We start from the raw sequence: 25,413 nt of genomic DNA on the forward strand, positions 1-25,413 counted from the left end.
ACGGTAGCGAACGTGCCCGGGGGCGGTGCCGCCCAGCCCAGCCCAGCCCAGCCCAGCCCAGCCCAGCCCAGCCCGACCCAGCCCAGCCCAGCCCTCCGGCCCCGCGGGGCAGCGCGGGTTGTGCCGCACGTCGAGCGCGGCCCGGGCGCTGCTGCCGTTCGGCCAGCGCTGCATTGGCTGCTGCTGACGTCAGCGCTCTGGAATCGAGAAACTCCTGTTATGAAGTTTTTCTGTCCTTTCACAGATCCCGGGAATGTGCAACCGATCGGGGTCCGCCGCCCCGGGCGGAGCGCGGCCGCGTGCGCGGGGTGACAGGGGCGTGTGTTCCCTGTGCGGGCAGCGCCGGCCGCGGGGGCACAGCACCCGCACTCGGGGACACTTTGTTATTCCGGGGGTCTGCTCCAGCCGTTCGGTGCTGTGCTTATCCTGTGTGCTGCGCTTAGGCCTCACAGACGTGCGTTTAATGCGTGATGTTTTCTTCACAGTTTTAAGCGTCCCCACTGAACATTACTTGTTCCGATTTGACGTCAGCCCCGGGCTTCTCCCCGGGCTGTTGACTTCCCTGCTGATGAGCCGTGCTGCCAATTGCGGCTGCTTAACCTCCGAAACCTCCACAGGGGTGGCCCCAGCGGGCCGTGCCCGCCTGGGTCCCGCAGCGCGGCTCCCTCGGCTCCAGCGGGGAAACGTGTGACAGCCGGCGGCTCGACACGGCCCCTCCGCCCGCGGGACGAGCCGGGCACAGCCCCTGCGGCCTCTCCCCGCCCCGGCGCGGGACCCCAGGAGGGGTGCGGGCACCGGGGCCGGCCGCGGGCAGGGGGGGGCGCCACGAAGGCGGCGAGAAGCCGCTGCCACGGCCGCGCCTCCCCTCGGCGCCTCCCCCCGGCCCGGCGGGGGAAGCGCCCAGCGCCCGGGAAGGGCTCCGAGGGCCGCCACGGCCCGGGCGGAGCGGGCCTGCCCTCGGGGGCAGCCGGGACGGCCCCTCGCCGCCAAGTTTCTCAACTGGTGGCCGGGGAGGGAGCGGGGCGGGGCGGGGCGGACGGCGCCCTCGCGGCCACGCGCCTTCGCTCAGCGCCCGGGCGGCGCGGCCAGAGCTGCCCACCTGACTCCCTCCTTCCTCTCCATTCCCCTCCTCCTCCTCCTCGCCCCCTCCCTTCCTCTCCTCTTTTTTTTTTTTTTTTTTTTCCTCCCCTTTCACTCATTCCTTTGTCTTCCCGGGGATTGGCAGGTTTTATTATTCCGCCTGAACAAGCCGGGGGCGGATTGGCTGCGGCGGGCTGACGGGGGCGCCGAGCCGGAGTGTAGTTGGGATTCTGCTCTGTCAGTAACACATGTGTGAGGGCAGCGGGCTCACGCGCACCGTGCGGGCACACACGCACTCACACGGGCACACTCGCACCCGCACCCTCACGCTCAGACGGGCAGAGGGGCCGCCCCTCGCCCTCCGCCAGCGCCGCCGCCGCCGCCGGATCCCGGCAGCAGCTCCGCGCCCAGCCCCGCTCAAACTCGCCGGCTCCCGCCCGCTCCGCTGAGGCGCCCCGGCGGGCCGCGGCCGGCCGGCTCCGCGCCGCGGGAGGCTCGGGAGCCGCCGCAGCCCAGAGAGGGGGCGGAGGTGGGGGGGCGGGGGGGAAGAGGCACAAAGTGAAGCCACATTGCCAAACTTGCCCGGCGATTGCAGCAGCGAGCGGCGGCGGCGCCCTGCGTGTGCGGCTCAGCGGCGGGGACCGAGCTCTGCAGCTCCCCTCCCGGGAAGCGGGAGCGGGAGGAAGGACCCGGGCAGACGCCTCTCATAGCAATATCTATATTTTTCCAGCCTGGGCTGCCCCTTGCCGGGCGGGGGGCTCCCTCCAGCGCTCCCGACAGCCGGCGAGAGGGCGAGCGCTGTGCTTATTTCTTTGCAAGGAGACCTCTTCAGGCACCCCGAGCGGCGCTCCCCGGCCTTTTGCAATATAGAGGGGAAGCAGGTAAGAAGTGCCTGTCGCTCCCCCGTGTTTCCCTGCGTTCGTGTGCGCGGTGCCCGCCGGGCGGAGGGGCGCGGAGCGGGGCGCCCCGGGCATTGTCGCGGCCCCGCGTACAAAGCCTGGCGACGGCCGCCGCTGTAGCGCCTTTCCTTACCCCCCTTCCCAGCTACCGCCGGGAAAGGGCTCTGCCTGCCTCGTCTGTGAATGGAAGGGACGGGGAGGTGGGGGGGGTTGGGCGCTGGGACACCCGCTTCCCCCGTAGTAAACACTGTTCTGAAACAGTGGCAGAAAAGATCAAAGTGAGCTCTCTATTTCTCTCCTCTCCAGTTCCCTTCCTGCCCCCCACACGGTCTTTTGTTTCAATCCAGGAGAAATTCGGTGAATCACCTAATTAAAACCAAGACATGAATTAAGCATCCATTTTTGTACTACAAATTGCCAGCTCTCCGCTTGTCCCTCCCTTGGTCTCCATTAAAAAAGCACCAGAGACGCTGTTAAAAGGGGGGGGTTATTTTGCCTCTAGGTTCCAGCTCTGCTTTCTATTTCACTGACTCCTATCCCAGGACCTAAATTGCTTGGCTGTGTAATTACTAGAGTAAGCCTATTTAAGTTAAAAGCTTTCCCCCCCCTCAACTCTAAATGAAACTTGATGAGGGCCCGTCCTTAGTTATCAAGGGAGTCACTTTCTGGTCAGTCCTCTTGATTCATCTTTTTAGATTTAATCAGCATTAAGGTATTGCTTGTCCTTAAGAGCTTTAGCCTAATGGGGTTACTGGATGGTTTTCTCAGTGTAACGTTTCCCATTTTATATTTATACATATTTGCCTTCGACAAAGACGGGCTAAGGTGGTGGCATGGAGCCTTTTTCTTTCTTTTAAGATATCCGAAGTGATTTAAAGCGTAGGGAAACGGTTTAAAGACTTGGAGCAGGAAATGCAGATTCATTTAGGCTGTAGCTGGAAACTGTAACAAAAGGCAATTCCTTGAACAAATGCATCAGAAATCAATTTACATAAAGGTATACGATGCGTTCGGATAAATGCAATGCTAATGGCTTTTAGAGTGGTTTTCTTTCCAAAGTCTCGGGGTTTTTGTTACAGCTTAATTGGTGCAGTTCTCCTGGTTTATTGTGCGGTCACTGGACATACCTCCAGGTACTCTTTCTGAGGAAATGTGTGTTTAAATCGGCCTCAGTTCTCCTCCTGCAGCCGAGTTGGGCCAGTGGCAGAAAAAGTTCATCCTCTCTGCTCTGGACGTATCAGTCTGAAGGTCCTTAGCAGATAGCCAGATGCCTCGGCATGAGCACATACGGCTTACAAAGGACAAAGACAAAACATGCTGCTTAATTGGCAGTAAATAACTTGATCTTTTTATAGTATAAGTGACTAGAGGAACACCGGGAGTTTATTGGACTCTGGATTGAAGGCAACAAATTAATCGGTTTAGAGTAAGCTTTATGAATTGATTCCTATATTATCTCTCGGTTGTCCTGCTTGCATAAAGCATTTATTAGAAAGTGAAAAATGCCCTTAGTAGCAGTTTCGGGGGCGGCCAGAGTAACCGCAGCCGGAGTGGTGCACTTCATTACTCTGCTGCTTTCCTAGGGTCGGTAATTTTTTTTTTTTTTTGAGTAACAAAGCTTTAGCATTTAAACTGCTGATCAAGGGCAGATTAGCGAGACAAAAGTTGAGTATGTTTGTGTAGGAAGTTAACAGGCGTCCTAAAGTTCAGTGATCTATTATTCTGGCCAGTCTCCTCAGTCAGCAGTGTTTTCTCTGGGTGTTTTTAGGTCTCCAAAATAAAACTACAAAAAAATAAAATCTCGAGGTCTACAGGGCCGGTCCCGAGCCCCTCGTTACCGCCCTGAGCCTGCGGAGGCTCTGCTAGACTGAAAAACCAGTTTCACAACTTTTTTCTTTCTCCCCCCACTCTTCACACACTTTTTTTTTTTTTTTTTCATAAGCAAAACAAACCCTGGGACTGTTCCTGACTTGTGAGCTGCAGCTGCACAAGCCCGGAGCGGGGGGGCGGCGGGGCGCGCTCGCTCTGCCCCCCGATCCCCGCCAGCTGCGGGGCCGCGCCCCTGCCCCGCATCCCTGCCCCGCATCCCTGCCCCGCGCCCCGGCCCGGCGCTGCCCCCGCAGGGCCCGGCAGCGGCTCCGGCCCCGCCGCTCCGGCCGGTCCCGTGCCGTGCCGTGCCGTGCCGTGCCGTGCCGTGCCGTGCCGTGCCGTGCCGTGCCGGCGCTGACCCGCCCCCGCCCCTCTCTCCGCGCAGGCCATGGTGAACCCCGGCGGCAGCGCGCAGCCGCCCCCGGTCACGGCGGGCTCCCTCTCCTGGAAGAGGTGCGCCGGCTGCGGGGGGAAGATCGCCGACCGCTTCCTGCTCTACGCCATGGACAGCTACTGGCACAGCCGCTGCCTCAAGTGCTCCTGCTGCCAGGCCCAGCTGGGGGACATCGGCACCTCCTGCTACACCAAGAGCGGGATGATCCTCTGCAGAAACGACTACATCAGGTGAGGTGACTGCCGGGCTGTCGAGGACCACTTTCCCCCTTTCTCCCTGCCTTTTTCTCCATCTTTCCATTTTCCCCCCTTTATTTCTCGCCGTGGGTGTCCGCCGGGCAGAGGGGTGGGCTGGCTCAGGATCGCTCCTTCATTAGGAACGAGGAGACGTGCGGGTGCGGATGTTAGCGCCTAGCCCAGGGCGTAGTTGCGACTGCCAAGTGGAGGGAAGAGTTGGGGGGGGCGAGGCGGAACGACGACTGTAACTTTAAAGTGGTTTGTCAGCACAAAACAAGTCCTAACTAAAAATAAACAGCAATCAGAGAGGCTAAATTAATCTGCTTTGTTGTAGTGTTGAAGGAGAAGTGTGCATATCTGAACGGTAAATGTTAAATTCGTAGAGCTTAAATAAGGCTGTGGCAGAGGTGCTAAATAATGAAATGCCTGCCTTTAGTATCTGATTAATTATGATATTTACATAAGCACCTTTAAACTCCTTTGAGTGGAAACAGAATGACTCATTCTCTGTTCTCCTTGTGAAAGAGCTGATTAACCATCAGTTGGAGGGCCACGATTCTACTTATAGCAAAAACCGGTGGTATGATGTTTGTCTTCGCATTGTTACAGGGAAGCTTTGAACCGGCATTTCTCTTAACTTTCAGTATAGAAAATGCAGGAGATAGGAGAGGAGGTATATGCTTGTGCCCTTTATTTCTTATCTCTTCCTCTTTTGAAGCTGTTTGCTTTAAATGCCACAGATTTGGGTAGGGGGAACTAAGCCTTGCTAATCTCACATCTGTTGGGGTACAGTAAGATTATGCAGAGTATCCCTTCCAACAAGTTTCCAATATAATTAATAGAAAGAATTCATGAGGTCAGGTGCCCGTACGATCTTTTCAGGTGAACTCAAGCTACTTAAACTCATTAATTTAAAAGGAGGCATTTTGAAGGATTACACATTTAATTTGAGTAAATGGTTTGATAGACTGATGCACATGAATGCTTCAAGGAGGTGTTCTGTTTCAACATTCAGTAATTAAAAAAAACAACAGAAAAGCCCCATACCTTCCCAGCATCACAGAAATGCTTAGTTAAAAGAAATTGTGTTCTGTTTAAATGCTTCTGGCTTCTCATTTACAGTAAATGTCAAGAGTTAACCCAGGATTTCCCTTCTCCCTGATGGCCAAAAACTTACACTTTTTTTTCCTTTCTGAAAAAAAACCCTACCAAAACCAGCCATCAAATGTTGCAAGTTTGCTTATGTTGTAAAACTTGTTCAGCTGTTTGAGAAGATGTGGACTGTACTGAATGTCCATATGCACAGAGATCTCCTTAGTCTAAGAGGACAGAGTTAAGACTTGGTTACTCTAATAGTGCAGCCTCTGACCTGGTACATGGCCGTGGCTTTGGGAAGTTAGGTAGATAAAACGTCCCTTGGTATCTGAGGAATCGAAGCCTAAGCTTCATTAGTTTTGGGGGTATTTTTAGAGAGAAATGCTAAAGAATCAGCACATGATGGGGGGTTAATGGTGCTTTTTGGTCATCATCCTAAGCAACAAGCCTAAGCCTGGCAGAATTGTAATTAAATAGAGCAGAACAGTGTTAGGGAAGGAGTCTTGTTTGAAGTGGAAAAATTGACACTACTGTTAAGATGCACTGAATAGTACAGATTCATCACTCGACCAGCACCATCAAACAAACCCTCATGTCTGATTGCTACTAATTAAAAAGAGAAGATGCGTCCAGTGTATCCCAGAGGCAAGTTCAGGCAAGCTTATCGCAGTCCTCTGGTCTTGTGTTGCCAAAAATTAATACTCGTTCATTTTAATGTAGGCGATTATGAATAGGATGCTTTATCAGATGAGGGGTTTGAATTGATCTCCTTGTCCCATCGCCTGACTTCTCTTTAGATCTGTGTAATTTGACTTGCAAAAATAACTCTGACAGATGCTTGCTGAAACTTGAACTGGACACTGTACACTCAAGGTGGGGTAGGATGGTCTGGTCCTGCCAAGGCTGAGTTAACTTGGCGCTTTCCCGCTGGAAATGGACTTTGCAGGCTTCTTCCTGGGTCATGCTGGCATGAGCGAGGCCCTCAACCTTTTCTTGTTTGAAATGGCCGTGTTCAGGTGTGAAGGCACTGCCACCCATCTGACAGCGAGTCTCTCTGTTTCCTTCTGCCATCCTTTACCCTCTTAGTTTTCCGTAGGGCTTTTGCAGTGGCACATTCTTTTCCCCAGGCAAGAGCCACGGGCACAGTTCTCAACTGGAGATGTGGGGCATGCTAGACACAATTGACAAAATGAGAAAGAGGATTGATCGGCCCAGCAGGCGCCAGGTGAAAGGGACTTGACTCCTTCGGGCCAAGACCATGGGGCCATTTATTAATGAGCTTTTTAACCGTCTGAAGCTGTATGTGGGGTTTTTTGTTGTTGTTTAAACAACACAACACTCCCCTTTCCCTCCCTCTCTGCTCCTCCTTCCCCTTACACACACCCTCCCCCCCCCTCCCCCGCCAGCTCCCAAAACCCGAACACAAATTGGCCGTACAGCTACAGCAGCAGCTTTCATTGAAGGCCAAGGTTCCTGGGAAAAGAGAGGGAGGCGAAAACCCCGGTCCGTTCCCCTCCCTCCTCACGGCAAGCAGCGCGCTCAGGGAGGGGAGCGGAGCACAGCCCTCCCAACCTTAAGATGCCAGATAAAGCAGCAGCGTGGCAGCGAATCCGCACAATTAAAAGCTTTAATTAGTGTCTCCTCCATTTTCTCTTAGTTCTGATAGGTTTTATCTAATGAGATCTGGTCCCTGGCTTAGATCTGCTCGGAATGACGTGTCCGAAATGAATGAGAGCCGCGTCGCAAACAAAACATTTAATTAACAAAATTGGCCTCTAAGAGAGAGCAGGGAGTGGTGGGGAAGGGGGAGAGGGGGAGGCTGCCCGGGCGCCTCTTAAAGGGGCAGCGCCCGGCGCCCCTCCCGGTGCCCGCTCCGCGCAGCGCGGCGGGGGCGCAGCCCCGGGGCGGGGGCGGCCGGGCCGGGCCGAGCCGCACCGAGGGCCGCGCAGGGCAGGGGAGGGGGCCGACAGGCAGCCAGTTCATTTCCCTGGTAATCAGCGGCAAGCTGCTATATTCAGGGAATGCTGTCCCTTTAATTGAACAGGCTAGGTAATTAAATGGCACTTTTCCAATAGGACGTGCTAGGTAAATCTAATAGTTGGTTATTTAATATCACTTTGAAGTCTGCCCACTCAAGCACAATGACAGCACAGGAGCATGTGAACTATTAGCTAGGAAAAAAAAAAAAAAACAGGATCTCAAAAATTAATTAAATCGCATGCAATTTAGGGGGAACGTTTATCTTGATTTGTCATAACAGAATTAATTCAAGGCCTCCAATTCACTTGGGGGCAGATCTGTTACTCTGAATTAACCAAGCGTAATTTGGCTGGTTTTTTTTTTCCTCCTTTTTTTTTCTTCCCCTTCTCTAATGCAGCACTTGCCATTATGCACAGCCCCCCTTTTAAGTATCAATAGCTTCTGGTGCTTTTAAGGTGCTTGGTCTCTAGTTATTCTGAAGTACCTTTAATGGACTTGGCTTCAGGCGTAATTTCTGTGTTGCCTTTCTTTGTTACATTTAATATAGCTGGTGCAGAATTTAGATTAAATGTAGGGAATGTACAGAAACACCGATTGCTTCTGGATCAGTAGGTCTGGATGTGCATTTCTCTTTGCTGGGGCTTGGATATATGTTTATGGGCACAAATGTGCACCATGTCGTGCAAGAATCAGTGTGCTTAAATCTGTCTCCACGATTTTGGAAAGCACTGGAACCTTATTTTGCTAGTACAAGTTGCCAGAGATGCGTTTCTGCTGATGCTGAATTTTGAGCAGCAAGATGGGAAACTGGGCTGAAAAGGCTTCTCACTGCCTTCATTCCCACTCTTGCACAGAAAGTTCTGAAAAAAACCCACCCAAAAAATCCCCACCAACTAAAAAAATGAGGAGCATTTCTGTGTTTGGGGGTGTGGGGAATGCTGTGTTGGAAGCACACAGTAGTTAATTTAAGGTGGCTCAGTAAAATGCTGCCAAGTGTAGAAGAGCTGCCTTGTCCGTACAGGGAACCTCTTGATGTTTGTGATTGATTGCATTGCCCAAATGTTGAAATATTAATGACCTTCTTGGACTGAGGACCCAAAGAGGAAACTGAAACCAATTCTGTCATCACAATTAAAGAGTCCCCTGGCTTTAATTAGCCTGACCTGGGGTATCTCTACCCATTGCTGCAGTTAAAGAGAAAAGAGCCCATTAAAGTCCAGTCTGAGACCAATAGCTACTTAATTGAGCACCTAAAGCCTCAAGCCTTTTAAATCAAATACTGTCCTGGACAGTCCCCCTGGTTAGATAATTAGCTCTCCAGCCTCCCAGAAACCATGTGAAACAACTTTTTCAGTAAAGAATAGTTACTGTGGAAGACTTCCTTTACTGGTAAGGAGGAATAACAATTTTTTTAAAGATAAAACCTTTTTCCTGTTAATGGTATTACAGAATAAAACCATTCATAACAGTAGAGAAGGAAAAATAAGCTTAATTTTCCTGGTAAATAATACAAAGAAGTGAAAAGGTGTTCTGAGTTTGTAAGTAATTTTTAGGACTTTTAGCAGAATATTCAGCTGAAGTGGCTTCCCAAACCAGAATTGTTCTGGAAACATGCCTGGGGAAAACCTAGGATGTGTGGAAAGCCTCTGGATTAGTTTGACTCTGTTTATTAGAATTCACAGACATTCAACCACTTTTAGTTCAGAGAGAATAGTATAACAATGAATGCTTAATGAAGACAAGTAGTGCAATGAGATCAGCATTCCGAAAGCTGTGCTTGCAGTTGGGTGCTGCAGTTGTACAGGGGGGTTGTGAGAGACTGCTCACCAGGCTCAGATTCTCCTGGACAACTTACATTGTCTGTCCATCTTTGCTTTTCTTCCTGTCTCTAGCTGGCAGTGCCCTTGGTGCCACCCCCTTACCCTAGATTTTTGTGTCTTTGCTCTAGAAATGCAAGAGTGCCTTGCTGCCTCCTCTCGAAGCCCTTCCAGTGCCCCTTTTCTAGTGCCAACTTGGTTACGAGTAACAATGAAGGAAGAAAAATGCATATTGCAAAGCTTTGGAAGTAACCTTGATACATCATGTAACTACTCGGAACTGGTCCCGTTTTGGAAGATGCCCTAATAATGGACCTTTAGCTTCCAGACAGTTTAGTCCCTTTGGCGGGAGGTCCTGACAATATATTAGTTCAGCTTTCCCTTTGTAACCACTGTGATTCTGCAAGAACGTGTCAATGTGTCGTGGATCTCAGACTAATTAGTTTTGAAATGGAGTTTTGATTGAACTCTTCAAATCGATTCTGCTGCAAAATTTGTTTCTCAGCTTCCTATTAAAAGCCATCTTAAGGGGCAGTTTTACTACTCTCTCTGTCGTTCAGTCGATACATTTAATAACAACTTACAGGCTATTTTCAATAAAGTGGCGACAGCAAATTAGTAGTTTGAACATGACAAGCCTCCTCTGTAAGCTCAGATTCTGAAAATTCAAAGCAATTATTTTTATACAGAGGCACACTGCAATCATTCAGATTACGGGTATTCTGTTGTAATGTGTGTCCTAGGTTGACACAAACAGAATTTTATGACTTTATTTGGACAGGAAGGAGATGCAAATATTAATATTTATTATGACACCAATACACTAATTTGTAAATCCTATTACTGTGTTTTCCATCGTGCAGAAAAGTGGGTCTGTGACCCTGCCAGCTAGTTCAGTTTCCTTTTTTACTGTGAAATGAATTGTGGTAGTCTTTATAAATATTTGTGTCTATTAGAGACTTGCGCAAAAGCAAATAAAGGTTTTTCTAATTCTAGCTAACACAGCCTGTGAAAGTAGAACTCAATAATCATTATTGTATTATATTTTGAATCGATGCGTTGTGCCTTTAAATAGATTTGAAGAATTATGTATATATTTTTCTTCACCACTCTTCTGCCTATTCCCCCTTCCCCCCACTGCGTGTGCCCCCCCCAATGGCAGATGTTGTGGTCTCATTTGATTGCATAGGAAAACTGCAGTGATACAGCAAACACCCAGAGAGATATGATGACAAATGGGTCCAGATCCCGGTAAATTACTTTCTGCTCAAATCGAAATTTCATTCAGTTTGTTGCTAGCAGAGATGAAGTAATCTAAATTGTGGACTCAGGAGCAGATAGAGGGAAGTTGGAGCAAGCATTTCATTATCAAGAGAGAGAGAAGGTTAGGATGAAAGAGATGAGCAGAGGCAAATCTAAAGTGTTGACACCATGATTGAAAAGGTTAACCCATACACATTATATATCAACCTGGATAGCAGAGAGTTTCTAATGGAAACTCTGCACTGATGGAGGTTTACTGGAGTTTCAATACACTGAGCATGATGTCTTCTTAGATATACAATCAAATCCTCTTAACCCTTTTGATGACTCATATCTCAAGATATGATTAAAGTACAAAAGAGTTCTTCATATAATTTCAAGGACACAATGCATTTAAACTCCAGTCATGAATTGTATCTTTTTTTTTATGATGAACCCAGTAATCTGATAAAATGTGTGTAGTACAGAATTGTTTGTGTTTCTAGAGGTGTAAGTCAATATTTCTGATTAAATCCTCTGTAACCACATCCAAGGTAGGGTGAAGCTACCAGTAGTTACACAAAAATATACTTTTTCATATTATGACACGTAAGCAAGTTGGAAGATGGGGGTCAGAAGTCTAAAATAGTTGTGTAATAAACCATGGCAGTGATGTGCAAAAATGCTGAGAGTCTTCTGTGTATTAAATTATTCACTATCATCACCTCTGTTTCAGGTTATTTGGAAACAGTGGTGCTTGCAGTGCCTGTGGACAGTCCATTCCTGCTAGTGAGCTGGTCATGAGGGCACAGGGCAACGTCTATCATCTTAAGGTGAGGGGTTTTGCTGTATATTTTTTTTAGTAGCTGATTAGTACTGCTGTGGTTCTTTACTGTAAAATCTGCATCTGCTTATGAATGAAATGCAAAACAATAACTAGAAATATGAGTATCTATTATAAAGCTTTCCTTAGCGTGTAGCTTTGTTCCCTCATAATCGGTAAAACTATACGTGAGTTATGTACTGCATAGTCCCAACAGGTAAGACTAATGCCATATTTGGAGAACTAGAAACCAAGCAGCTCCATATCTCAGCTGTACTTGCAGTCTCTGAAGTGTAATTTTCAAACCTGCAGCATACTTAATTTGTGCTGTAGTTTCACTTGCTGTCTCTTTCCTTTTTCAGTGTTTTACATGCTCTACCTGCCGGAATCGCCTGGTCCCCGGAGATCGGTTTCACTACATCAATGGCAGTTTATTTTGTGAACATGATAGACCTACAGCTCTCATCAATGGCCATTTGAATTCACTTCAGAGTAATCCACTACTGCCAGACCAGAAGGTGAATACTCCACAATTACTAATAAGCTTTCTTAGAGCTAAATGAAGATCAATTTCTTTTCATTCTAATAGTGGACATTCCCCACCCCTGCAAGGAGACCTTTAAGTAGCTGAACTTGCCTGAAGTTATTTAGGCACAGGGTGTGGGGAGAAAATAACTAACCTTTTAAATATGGCATATAGGGTGAGTCAATTTATTTTGGTTTGTGCACGTGCATCTGTACAACTGTTGAACTCCTTATGTACAAAGCGAAATGGAGAGCATACATTAATACAAACTCCTAAGAAAGAGAAGTATTTTATTTTATAATCTTGAAATTAAGGGCTACAAGAGAGTAGGTTTCTGAGGGAGGAAAATTAGATCCTTTAATATGGAAATAAATATCTTGTAAAGAGAAGGTTCCTGGACTAAACCAATGTATTTTACCTAATTACTAAGATTTTAGTTGAGGAAGCATGCTGGGATACTCTTTCAGAAGTATTTTCTTGTCTGGTTTGTATGTCATAACTCAGATTTAAAAATCAAAATGCTATTTTCTTATCGCTCCATAACACTAATAGCTCAACTAGAGATTGTATATCTCTGTGGTTGATAGCTCTTGGTTTCTGGCTAAATGAGTAAATAATGACTGTACAAATCATATAGCGAAGAAGAAGAAAAAAATTTCTGATCAACAGTTGTCTTGTAACTCTGAAACTAGATAGTTTTAGATCTATTTTAATCTCCTTAATAAGTCCTAAAGCTATGCAAGTGAGTGCATTTTGATAACTGCTGTGCCTAATTTGTAACAATTACTGTCAACCTTGAGTTAAGAGACTGTTCATTCCACCCTGGTCCAGAAAAGAGTGGATGTATGACTCTTGCACATAATTTTATTCACATCATATTTCATACTGATTATGTATTGATGACATTGATTCATTTACTCTTTACAGCGCCACTTGCATGGATATTAAATCTTATTGACCACAGATGAATTTTAATTTCAGATTGGTGATAGATTTTTCCATCAGCTCTGATAGTATATTTGACTTTTTCATCATTAACCCAGGCAATCACACAGCACTGAGTTATTGCAATGAAACAAAAAGTGCACACTTCAGTTGGTAATTCTTTATAGATTTACAATAGGAACTTCATTAATGTCTGTAAGGATCACAAAAAATAACATTTATCTGCAAGTAGGAATTTGGAAGATTAAAAAAAATCTGAGACAAATGCAAGGCTGATGTATTCTTTAGTATACAGTATATTTTATATGCTTTTAGTCAGTGGAAAAATATGTCTGAGAAAACAGAAACTTCAAGTTACATGATTTTTTTTGTTATGTTGCTACATTTCAATATCCGTGTTTGCTTTTTTTTTCTGTGCATAAATTTACTGATTAATTTTAAGTATTCTTTCAAATCTTATACAGTGAATGTAATTACATCAAAATAAAACGTGGACCTTTTTTGTTTACTTAATTTGTCAATCGAGGTGATGAGAGAGTTGAGGACAAAAATGCTATATAGTTAGGCAGAACAAAGATAATTAAGACTGGAGGAGAATGTTCAGCCTCATCTCAAGGAAGTACAAATACAGTTAAAGATTCATAGATTTATACTGTTGTGAATTTTAATGAAACAAATCTGTAATATAGACTAGCTAGCAGTGATTCTGTTAAATGAATATTTATAGGTATCCCATTTCAAAATATAGGTAAAACCATTCATCTTTATACACTGCAGTAAAAGGTTCGCCATTCTGAGAGTGGTTTATCCGCTTGTCTTCTGCGAATGTAAAGTTTAATGTAACTTCAAATAGGTGTCTAAATTGTCATTTAGTTTTATCAGTTTCTTACTATGCCTTAGCAAAACATAAAAATGATTTAGTTGCAATAAAAGCAGTAGACATGATGAGCAACATAGAACATGGAAAAGAGAAGTGAAACTGGACTGGGCTTGCAGAGCTCCTGACTGTAGGCACCTGGTAGAAGCTAAATGCAGAGGAAATAGTGAGAACGGGTTTTTATTAGTTCCTGTCGCTGCCTGTTAACGGCGTTGCTGCAGTCACTGCTGAGGCAGATGAGCAGGTATTAGGGAGAAGACTGAGGGGAGAGATTATTGTTTGAGGGTTTTTTTCTTTATAATACAATTTCTCTAGAAATTGGTCGAAGTTCTCCTTCTGGTTTTCATAGGGAATTGCAGAGCACCCAAGCCCCAGAAAACTGAAATATAGCTAAGGAGACAATTCATGGATTTGTCAGGTTTCTAGAACTTTGGAAGCTACGGGGCAGGTGCCAAGAGAGTTGTGCTTTGTGTTTTGCTTTTTTAACAGTCTAAAGGTTATAACATCAGAGATGTTTTCCAGAAAGCTGCATGTTTTAGGGCCACTGATTAAAAATGTTCTTCCACTGTAACAGAATTGGCCGTAACAGATACTTTTTATTAAGCATTAAAGATCAATTCAGTCTCCGGGTTATTTTACCACCAGAGATTATAGACATAGCAGAATATCCACGGGTTTTTTATTTAACCAAAGAAATCTCCCAGCATTAAAACCTATTTTCATTGTGCACGTGAAGGTGACAGTTATGAAGTTACTGTTGTCTTAATACAATTTACAGGTGACTGGTGCAGGCAGAAAGGGTTCCGTGGCCTAACTTGGTTTAAAAACTTGCTCTTCTTTTTAAGGAGGCAAACGCCCTGATGTTGGCCATTCCCACCTTTTGCCTCCCTGAGGCAATTCACACGTTATATTATAACTTCCCATTACTTGCCGTGTAGTTTGGAAAAAACCCTGTTTTCTCTAAACTTGGTACTGCTTGCCTGCAGGGTGAAAACTCGGTTTGTGATGTCCTGTGTGCTGTTTCATTTGAAGGGGCTGTATTGTCAAGAATTCTCTATGCTTTTTTTGGTACTCACAGTATTCCTTTAGTATTTTGTGTTTGCAACAGTATTACCACCTACTAAAAGTGTAAATTTTCCACCAGTTGGCAGTGTTCATAACAAATGCTTGCCTTCAGCTTCTGTACTTTTAAATAAAGTATGAGTTATATTACGTCTCTTTGAGAAGATCTTAAAAATCTCCTAGTTTACATATCACTCAACAATTCCCTTGTAGTTACATAATTGGTGTTGTCTGTGTCCATAGTAGAAGATATTTGATGCTCATTTATTAAATATGCTTGCTGGCTGCTCCCTAATCTTTGTTCTGGACAGACAAATTACCTTTCTCACACTGAGCTTCAGCTCTGGGGAATTAAACCTCCAAGCCTCTACTACTTTAATTAGCTTGAAAGTGGGGGGTTGCAGTTACTAATAGACCTCAGGCTTTTAGTAACTTAGAGAAGGGCTGGAAAAAGAACTTCCTGGGAAGCGCAAAATGTCATTTAAAAGCCATAAAAATCTAATATATATTATTTCATTTTGGTAATTGCAAACAGATTGTATTTGAAGACTATGGATGATCATTTCTATTTTACCCATGAAAGTTTAGATTTTTATTGAGTTAGACACTTTTAATTATCACAATTCATTAACACCAGTGTGAAAGCACATGTTTGACTTCATATATTAAAATGTTTATGTAACATTAACTAACGCACCAGATGAGGAATTTAAATGGGGGGGAAATCTTGAAATATCTATATTTAGCTCTTGTGCAATGCAGCATATTAGCCGAAGTTGCCTTGGGAGGATATTGGCTGTACTTTGTATTTGCTTTACACACTATTTCTTCCAATTATAAGATCATATTACTTGCTTCTTCAAAGGCATTGCATAATGGTTCTTCCCTTTTAAAGGGGGCCCAGAAAAACCACCTTATTCACTGTACAATTTGTTACCAGAAAGTACACTTTCTTGTTGTAGACTCTTTTTTTCCCGTCTGCTTTTTTTTTAGTAGTGAAACTGTGGAAAATGTTTGCTTTTTGCTATTTGAAGTTGAAACATTAGCAGTGTGAATGGATAGCGTAGAAAGCCTTAATCAAGTCACAGTTGGAAAGTAGTCTAATAAAAAAGAGATTAGTGAATAAGGAAAAGACAAAAGCAGTCATGTTGTAGTTTCCTATCTCAAATTTAGCTAAGATACCCATTTTTATTTCTTACAGGTCTGCTAAAAGGTCAGAGTAATGCAGAATGCGTGCCTTCATCTCAAATTTTGTTCATCACAGATGGATCCCATGTCTCCAAGTAGACAAGTCACCTTTGTAGCTAGCATCAATGCCAGCTCCATACCATTGCACCTTCTTTATTCTTGATTGCCCTTCCCACATTTATTGGTGTATTAAAATGACTGAATATGAACATTAAGGACTCCATGAACCTGGGCTAATGGGAGACTGTAGAGAAAATGAAAAAAGATCCACCGGAGGACATCTTTGGGGGGGGTGGGTGGGGAAGATGACTAATGAAGCTAATTAAAAGAAGCATTGAAATCTGCTTTCTACTCTCATTAACAATTAGCAGGGCACTGGCCAGTTTGTACCCTGTGTTTTACCTTAACAACATTCTATTTGCTCTTTGTATATTTAAGTGTTGTAAGGAAATGTGTTTCAATCAAACTGAACATGAGATAAAGATGTGGCTTTTGTGATATTCTATCACAAACACTTTTATTGTATCTCTGTAAAATACAATGTATGTATGCATGTAAGTGTTTTTGTCCTAATGTTGCTACTTCCCATGGCAAAAAAAAAAGAAAAAAAGAAAAAAAAAAGTCAGGCTCATAGCAGCTACTGTGTAGAAATTTTCACCTACTTCTAATTTGCTGAATGAAGAAAAATCTTTTATTTGTGATATTTTCAGAGACATTTGCTCTAGTATGGTGTATTTAAATAATAAAAAGTAAAACAAACAAAACTGAATTGAGTATGGGTTTTAGAAGCTTTGCCTTTTTTTTTGTTTTTAAATTACATTCAAAACATTATTCCACAACTCTGTCTTACATAGTTGTTACCTTAATTGTCAATTACCTTTAAAAGTAGCTTTTTGGTTTGGATTTTTTTTTCTTATGCCAGTAAAGAATACCTTAAACTACTTGACCGTGTTACCTTTGGCAAGGATACAGAGCACTATTTCAAATTTATTTGTCATGGAGATTCTTAATTCTGGTACAGCAAGTATATTGTAATTCACATTGCAGTGAATTCAGTACACACATGGGTACTGTGGTATCTTTCTATTCAGTTCCTTCCTTCAGAATCACTTGTGTTAAGGGTGTGCATTTGTCTCTGAGCATGCAAGCACGAGAGGGTATGTATATACCATAAGAGGTCAAAAAATAAAAACCAGAGAAAGGTTTGTACCTCATGCTGAGCACTAGAATTGAGTATTCATAAAAAGGAGTACAATAGCTATTCTGATCTGAACAACATAAAGTTGTGTTTGCTGTGGTAAGAGACTTAACTTTGCAACACTGATAGTCTTAAGGAAAGAAAAACATGTTTCCTGGGCTATTTCTGAGAACTGGCTGATCTCAAATATGATCTGTTCTCTGAAAGCAAACAAATAAAAACCACCTCCCCACAAAGCAACAAAGCCACCTCTAAGCTTAGAAAGGGACCAACTTCATTTTTTGTGTTTTTTCCCATCAGCTGCTTGGTGGTAGAGCTGTGCAGAATAATTTTGAGGAAAAAAAATCTGACACTTCGTGTTTTTAGCAAGAATCTTAACATGGATCTATGGCTGTACCTTGTATGCCTTCAGTCAGGAAACTGCAAGCACCAAGCGTGCCTCTCCTGCAATTAATAGCAAATCAATATTGACAACTACTCTACTTTTATAGGAAACTAATACAGTTGGAACACATCATTATGTTATCTTTTTTAATTCTGCTTTTGAGAAGATGTTCACTGCTCAGCATGCTTGGTTACAGAGTGAGCTTGACTTACTTTTGTTGTGATGCCAATACACAAAAAAGCTGATATATAGATTTGTCTGTCTAAACAACTGACAGCAGATATTTTTGTTTCAAATTCTACTTCATGACCTCTAGTATGTTGGTGGGCTGCTGAATTTCTTCTTTTAACACTTCAGTGCTTGAGGAAGAAGCACTGTTTCAGAGAAAAGAAAATGCAGTAATGTACAATATCAGACAGTACAGACAAAAGAGTACTTGCGTAACATAAAAAGCGCAACATAAATGATTGACTGACTTTTTTAATTAAATGCACCTAATGTGTATTTTAAATAAGTTTCTAAGCTTTTTGATCTGGCATTAAGGTCTTCAGCTAGTCCTGCAAATTGTGCTGCTTCAATATCTTTGAAAAGACAGTTGAAGTCATATGAATATAGAATTCAAGTTGACTGTAGACATCTTTTTCTATTCTTTCACTATAAGCACTCAAGGTACAGTGTTTAAATCTAACATGTACAGATTTTTGGTTGTCCAATATAACCTAGAAGTGCTAAGAAGATAGCTAATAACTTCTAGTAAGTAATGTAGTATTGCATTTAGTGATGTAGAGGTTGAAGTTCGTTAACAGCTTTAAATAAACTATTATATGACTCATTTGTAAAGCACAGCTACCTATTTAATAGCTTACTTTAAAAGCATTTCTTAAGTTGCAGACCTATAAGATTACAAATGTCACTCATGTTAGCATAATCCACATGCAAGTGATGAAGCCTTTGCTTTGATGTGCTAAATTGGAGGAGGACTAATGGAGCTATGAATATACAATAGAACATATTTAAGTAGTATTCTTGCTTTAGGTAAAACACTTTCTTGAAACCAGAGGCATTTCAGACAATAAAACAGGCTCTAATGGGGATAGTAGGTGTGGAGAGAAGGCTACTGGAAACACTTAGATTTGTCCTTATGTGAAAAATCACTTTTTTTTTAGGAGATCTGTAAAGAAAAACATGTACTTGTTCACCTTTTATCACGTGTATTTGCTGCACTGAGGCTGAAATACACCCTCTGCATTTAGTGCTGCTGAAAAGTCATACAAATAATCATTCAGTAAGAGCTTCTCTTGCTTTCAAAAATGAACGTTAAAAAAAGAATCAAAGGAAATACTACTAATCTGAAATCATCCTCCTGAACCTGGATAAAATGCTCTGTCTATACTGCATCTAAACGTCTCAATCATATAAATTGTCACTCTTATTAATGAAACAATTTTGTAAAAAGATTGCTCTCTAAATGGGTTTAATGTTTTTACCTATCCAGCTGTCTAGTTATGAGATTTACGCATCCTGGCAGGCAGTGGGACATTAAGCCTTTCCAAACCAAATTCTGTTTGCAACAAGATACTGTCTTTTCAGTCCTACATGATTTATCTTTAAATATTTTAACAGGTTATGCAGTATCTTATGAAATATAAAATGAGAATGTCTTACCAAAATGAAGCCTATGAAATTAAGTCACATCTTTAGAATATTAACCACACTGAGTTTGTCTCCCTTTTTTCCTGTTAGTTAACCCTGATAAAATTTGCATCATCTAATATTAGGGTAAATACTAAAAAAAAAAGCCAAACAACCAACTCAGATACTGGCATAGTATGCCTTGGCTATCAAGGGGGTGGAGTCACTGTCCCTTAATATATTTTAAGGAAAGACTGGATGTGGCACTCAGTGCCATGGTCTAGTTGACATGGTGGTGGTGTTAGGTCATAGGCTGGATTTGATGATCGCAGAGGTCTTTTCCAACCTGATTCTGTGATTTCAAAAGATCATTTAAATTTAAATTTTTTATCAAATTATTTGGCTGGTAGTTGTATGTCAAGGGTGAGGCTTTTTGCAAGGATCTACATTCTGAACAGCTCTATTAAAATAACAGATAAAATTGAGATTAGAACATTTTATGTATATAATTTTTTTTTAAGCATTATATTCATTCAGTGGGAAATTATGTGTTCCGGGTCTGATGGCTCTGCCAGAGCCTCCTGTGTGTGCATTACCAGATAACCCTCGTTGCTGCTTGTTACTGTTACTACCAGGTGGATGCCTATTGTCAGTCCAGCTAAGCCACAGACAAGCTTATTGCAATTAAATAGCAATTTGTTTCTATGAAACTGCAATTAAAGTATTACTGATCAGCCATTTTAGATTGGCAGTGCTTTGACTGCATGTTAAACAGCGAGGAGCTCTCGATTCATTGCTGCAGTGAGTGGCGAGTAACAGGGAAGTGTAACACGCTCACCTCTGTCCCTTGTCAAGCTAGAAGTGTGAGTCCTTTGTGAAGTGCTCTGATCTCATCACGAACATGCTGAGAGCAATGACAAGTCAGGGCTGATCTCTGTAAGTTGAACTTGCAACCTACAGGACCTGAAGTTATTACTGTTTCTGTTCCTGTATGAGCAGGGATGTGTACGCTTCCTACAGGGGATGTTTTCAACTTCAGATTGATTCTGTTGAGAATGGACGGCAAGTTGTGGGCCGCAAGCCAATAACGTACTGCAGGTCCTGACTTGTTAGAGCTGTGTAAACAGGACTACTATAGCTCCTTAATCACAACTAATAAAAGACTAGAAGAAAGCAATCAATTACCTTATAAGTTTGGTGGGTTTTGTTTTTTAATAAAAAGCAAAAGTTTATCTGACACGGCGATTATTTTCACACTTGTACAACAGATGAGACACTTTAAAGCAATCCCATCGGCTTACCTGTGTGCACTAGGGTTTGCTGGTGACTGGTTTGCCTGTGACATTCCTGGGAAGCCACAGTGCTCCTGCCCCCAAGCCTTGCAGAGCCTACCAGCCACTTCCTGAAGTCCCTGGCCAAGCTTGTACCATTCATGGTTGACTTGAAATCTGAAATGTAAATTTTTGGTGCAAATTAAAAACTTGTTTGTAAGAACTCAAAGAGGAATTAACTTTGTAGTGGTAATTATATTTCTTAATTATCACCACATTTTAACGAAGTCTGAGATGTTAACTTTAGTTCCTGCATTTTTGTACAGTGGAGGCTGTAGACATCCTGGTTCCTCTGCCAGAGGGGATGACATCACACCTGTGGTATGCATGAGATAAGCATTGCTTCATTTAGACACAGGTTCTTGTCTCTAAGAGATGTTCCTTATGGGAGTGAAATGGCTTGGGTCCTAGTCCTGGAGTGTGACCCATGGGGTAGGTGATTGCTGCAGGGCAAACTGCTGTGTCAGGTGGCACATGGGTAACAAACGCCCGTGTGCCACCGGCTGAGCACCATACCATACTGCACCAATGATACATGCCAGCTGTGCAGGCTTTGGGCTCCTGGCAAATGGCAGGTAAAATGCCTGTGCTTCAACCTCAGTGAAAATGGCCCAGCTGACGGTCAGTAATTCATTCACCCAAGACAGAGTGGTCTCAATGTCTAAGCCCAAGACCTGAAAAAAGTCCTGCTTACTGGAGACAGATGCTACTGTGTTGGGGGATTTTTTTCCCCTCATCCTCTGTGGGTATTTTTGGCAAGTCAAGTTCTGTTGTTATGTTTCTTTTAACAGCAGTTCTAGCATTAAGTTCACAGAAATGTTTTGGGCATGCAGGAGGCTCCACAGCTCAGGGGAGGCAATAGGCTGTAAGGTGGTAGCTGGGTGTGTAAGCCTTAGTCCTGCTTGGTGGCTCCCTTCTGGCTTTTTTTGCCCCACGCACCTCTATGTTGTCCATTGAAGGCCCCCACAGGAGGGCAATGCTTGAGAAAAACTATGCGGGGTTCATGCCCCTGAAGAACTGGTCCTGAAAAGAGCCTGGGCTTTCAAACAGCAGAGCATGTGCCCCCAGGAAGGCTGGAAATTTTAATAGGTGCTAACTTTCAACAAATTTAAACTTCTCTCATACTCACTGTTGTAATAGAGGCCTTGTAGACCATTGTGTCATTTTGTTCCCATGTGTAATATTGCTCATACATTTTTGTGATCATTTTATCCATTTAAATTGGTTCTCTGCTACATTATTCACCTCAGCTTACAAATGCTGAGCTTGAAAATAGAATTTTTTTTTAATGATCAAAATGTTTAAAAAATAGAGCATTTTGCTTTTTAGAATTGTTCTTATTCACTGCTACATATTTAACTTTAAAAAAACCAAACAAAACCAAAAAAACCTCAACAATTTTGTTGAAACAGTCACACAAACCATAGCATTAAGACCAAAAGGGGGCCTGAGACATTCCTGCCCCAAAAGAATTTTTTTTGAGAGAGTATAGTGGAGAGAAAATTGATATTTTGAAAAAAAGTTATTCTTTCTGGTTGGGTCCTGGACCCAGTGAAATGCCCGTGATGAGGGAGCTGTGCTGCTGAGCACAGGGAGATTGGCTGCATGAAAGGAGCCCCCATGGACAGAGCCTGCCCCGGTGCCTTTCTCAACAGCAGTGAGTGGTCCCCTCTGGTGCTCATCCTGTCCTTTGCTCTTAAGGGAGTAGTGCCTGCTGGGCAAGCCAAAGCTCTCCCTTTGCAGCCAGGTTCCTCTGCAGCTAAACCAGAGGATGTTTCTTTCTCACATTGTTAGGATATGCTGTTAATTACATTTTGAAATATCCATATACTTTTCCTCTTAGGGGATCTTACAAGCAAACTTCTTGCTAACAACTTCTGTGGTTCGCCATAACCTCTCAGAATAATCATCGCTTCCATTGAACTTATGCCAGTTGTTTTGTTAAACTAAATTGAGAGAACGGGGCCTATATTAATTCTCGAAAGGCAAGAGATTGCCCTGTGATTTGGGGAAATCTTGATTGCTTACAATATGAATAAATGAACAAGGCAGATATTAACTTTACACCTGACTTCAATTTCTTTGAGCAGTGAAGAAATGTCCAGCAGGAGGGTAAAAATCCAGCTAAAACTCATAAGCCAGCCATTAATAGGCTAACTTTATTGTGCTGTAAAATCTTCAGCTGCTTATAGAAAACAAAAGGGCAACAAATGCGGTATTTGTCTTTTATTCTGAGAAAAAAACCTTAAGATCAAACAGTGCCTAAAATACTGAGCTGATATGCATCCCACTTACATATTTTTGGATATCCTCTGATATGCATTCCACTGATGTATTTGATAGGTAATTATATCAGCCATATCGAGATGCTGATACCAAATAGTGGAAGACTTCAGTGTTTTGCCATAAAGCTTATACCCCTTGTTACTGAACTCTCATCAGACGAGATCTGCAGCAATCGTTCAAAAGCTGTAGTTGGTATTTTTGTGCTTATGCCACATTTAAAAATTATTATTCTTGCTTCATCAGTTAGTCTTTTTAGCTGACTTGAAAAAAACCATATTGCAAATGAGCTACTATTCTTATTTGTTGTTTTAAGAAGGGTAAGCACTGAAGTATTCAAATGGAACAGATTATACCTTTAATTACATCCAAACAGGATGCTGAGCTGATTTTTCTATTTTCCGTTTAATTGCTATAGTTCAAAAAGATATTGCAAATTTGTAGATGAATTATTTAAGCATAGCCTTCTGGCCTCTGTGTTTACGGGAGAGACCAAGGGGGGGGGAGAAAACTGAATTTAAAAGAGAAAATTGCCACTTCCTTCTTTAAGAAAAAAGCTTGAATAAAACATCTTGGGGAAGTGTTTTAGCTGGATAGATGTTTTGTGCTTTTTGGGAGCATCTTGGGAGTCCATGGAATTTGTTTGTGTCCCACCATCCACACTGGGTCCCTCACTCCTGAGGGACTACCTGTCTCATGCCATGGGTAGCAAAGTGCCGTTTCTTCTCTAACCTGCTCATGGGTGACTATGCTGCTTAAAGGATGCGATCCCAACCAGCCACCCTTTGTATGGATGTGCTTGATCTCCATTCTCCTGCACACAAAATGACAATAATGAAAGCAAGCACAATTCATCACTTCTTAAACTAAATATATTACCATTTTGTTTGCATGTGTATGTGTATATATCATTCACCGTATATATTTAGGATATGTGCTATGACATTACAGCCAGTGATAAATCCTACTTGCTTACTATATGTGTTATTTGCTGCAACATTAAGCTCAGTAAGACTTTTATATGTAACTTGTACCAAAACTAAATATATTGTGGAATTGATGCACAGTTGTAAACAAGAGCATAACTTCCTGCTTCAACACAGTCGAAGGTGGCAGCTTGTGTGGCAATTCTTTTGTAAACAATTGCAGACTTTCCAAAGAATAAGCCAGTTAATTAAATTTTTAATGATGTTTTTAGAAAATAGGATTCTTGGGGGGAAAAAACCCAACCTATAACACCAACAAAAAAAGTAGAGCTAAAGCTTGTACTGTATAAAGACATGCTGTTGGTGAAAAACTGGATTATGCTGGCCCAGATCTTTTGCTCCCCCCATCCTTTTTTTTTTCTTCTACTGAACTTGTCTGTGTAGAGTATTTTTTTATAGCTCTACTGTGAATTCAAAGAAAGATGACAGTGGCACAATCTATTTAATTTTTTGGTGGATTATCTTATTTCATTATTTTTAATAGTGCTAAGTATGTGCTACCCACTTACAGAGCTGATACAGTGCATAGCAAAGCTCAAGATGTCCTCTTAAATACACAAAGCTTATGCAAGGCCGTGACACAAGTAGGTTTTAAACGCTGGCAGCGCTGGCAGCTTTGAAGGGCTGATATGATACAGCCTTACCGACACATCACAGGTTATAGGGAGAGATTCAGGAATAAACTGAACTAACTGGAGTAAGAGTAGTACACAACTTTTATTGATGAAGTTCAGGGGAAAGAGGCACCGGGGGCAGCTGTATTAATCCCATAATAACTTGAAATATAATCAGTACATTGCTGCAGGGATGGCTAGGACGGGAGGGAGGTGGAGGTGTCAGGGTTTAAGTTCACAGGCTTTCCCAGTTCATTAAAAAGTGAATCAATCAGAGAAACAGGCTGGCTTTTCAAAGGGCTGGCAGTTGTGAACGGGCTTCGGACGTTGGGGGGCACACAGATGGTGTGCCCGGCCTCGTGCAGAGGCTGCTGGAGCTCAGCAGCCATCCGTTTGAGAAGGCGGCTGTGTTTTACCCTGCTCAAGCCAGTAAAATGTGTTATAATGTGCTAGGGGAGATTCTGGCTGGATTTTGAGAACTTAAAAGTCAGGCAGTGTTGGTGCTGTGGGCCATATAAAGGTGACGCTGATAGATGTTTATAAAGGGAAAAAAGTTTTGTTTTATAATTTCTAGAGTGGTGGTTTAACCAGCAGGCAAATGGGCAGAAGGAGTCTGCCTACAGGACCCCTCTTTGTAGGCAGCTGGTATAGTAATTAGCTCATTACTATTAATTTTGCCATCCCTGGACTGATCAGTGATGTATTTAAAAAAAAAAAAAGGGCAATTCATATATCTGGATTTGGCATTTCCTCCATCCTTTTGATGAAGCTGGTGTGTGTACACAAACCAGGGAACATCCTCGGAGAGTGAGCTTACTTACACCCACAGGCATTTGGAGGTTTAGGACAGAATGCCCTATATTTAAATAGGACTCATGACTTTTTAATTACTGCACAGTACAACAGGGCTCAGTGAGAACACATGGTTGTCCAAACTGGTGTGCTGTGATT

At 43.1% G+C, this 25,413-nt stretch overlaps 1 protein-coding gene and 1 long non-coding RNA gene across 2 annotated transcripts in view; one reads left to right on the forward strand and one right to left on the reverse strand.

The window, feature by feature from the left end:
• The first annotated feature begins 1,200 nt into the window (after nucleotides 1-1,200).
• Nucleotides 1,201-19,739, forward strand: LMO4 (LIM domain only 4). Its single transcript, XM_051802999.1, has 5 exons — nucleotides 1,201-1,961; nucleotides 4,234-4,472; nucleotides 11,349-11,445; nucleotides 11,798-11,953; nucleotides 16,047-19,739. Exons 2-5 carry the CDS (start codon nucleotides 4,237-4,239, stop codon nucleotides 16,053-16,055), a joined length of 498 nt encoding a protein of 165 aa, XP_051658959.1. The 5' UTR covers nucleotides 1,201-1,961; nucleotides 4,234-4,236; the 3' UTR covers nucleotides 16,056-19,739.
• Nucleotides 19,740-20,305: 566 nt separating this feature from the next.
• Nucleotides 20,306-25,413, reverse strand: part of LOC127478030 (uncharacterized) — a 7,101-nt gene continuing 1,993 nt past the window's right edge. The window contains exons 2-4 of the long non-coding RNA XR_007907109.1: nucleotides 23,595-23,676; nucleotides 20,550-20,696; nucleotides 20,306-20,411 (exon numbers count right to left, since the gene is read on the reverse strand). This is a non-coding gene — a long non-coding RNA (uncharacterized LOC127478030). The remainder of the gene's footprint in view (nucleotides 20,412-20,549; nucleotides 20,697-23,594; nucleotides 23,677-25,413) is intronic.

Source organism: Manacus candei, unplaced genomic scaffold (genome assembly GCF_025592945.1).
Source record: "Manacus candei isolate 608988 ecotype Guabito, Panama unplaced genomic scaffold, ASM2559294v1 h1tg000005l, whole genome shotgun sequence".
Lineage (NCBI taxonomy): Eukaryota > Metazoa > Chordata > Aves > Passeriformes > Pipridae > Manacus > Manacus candei.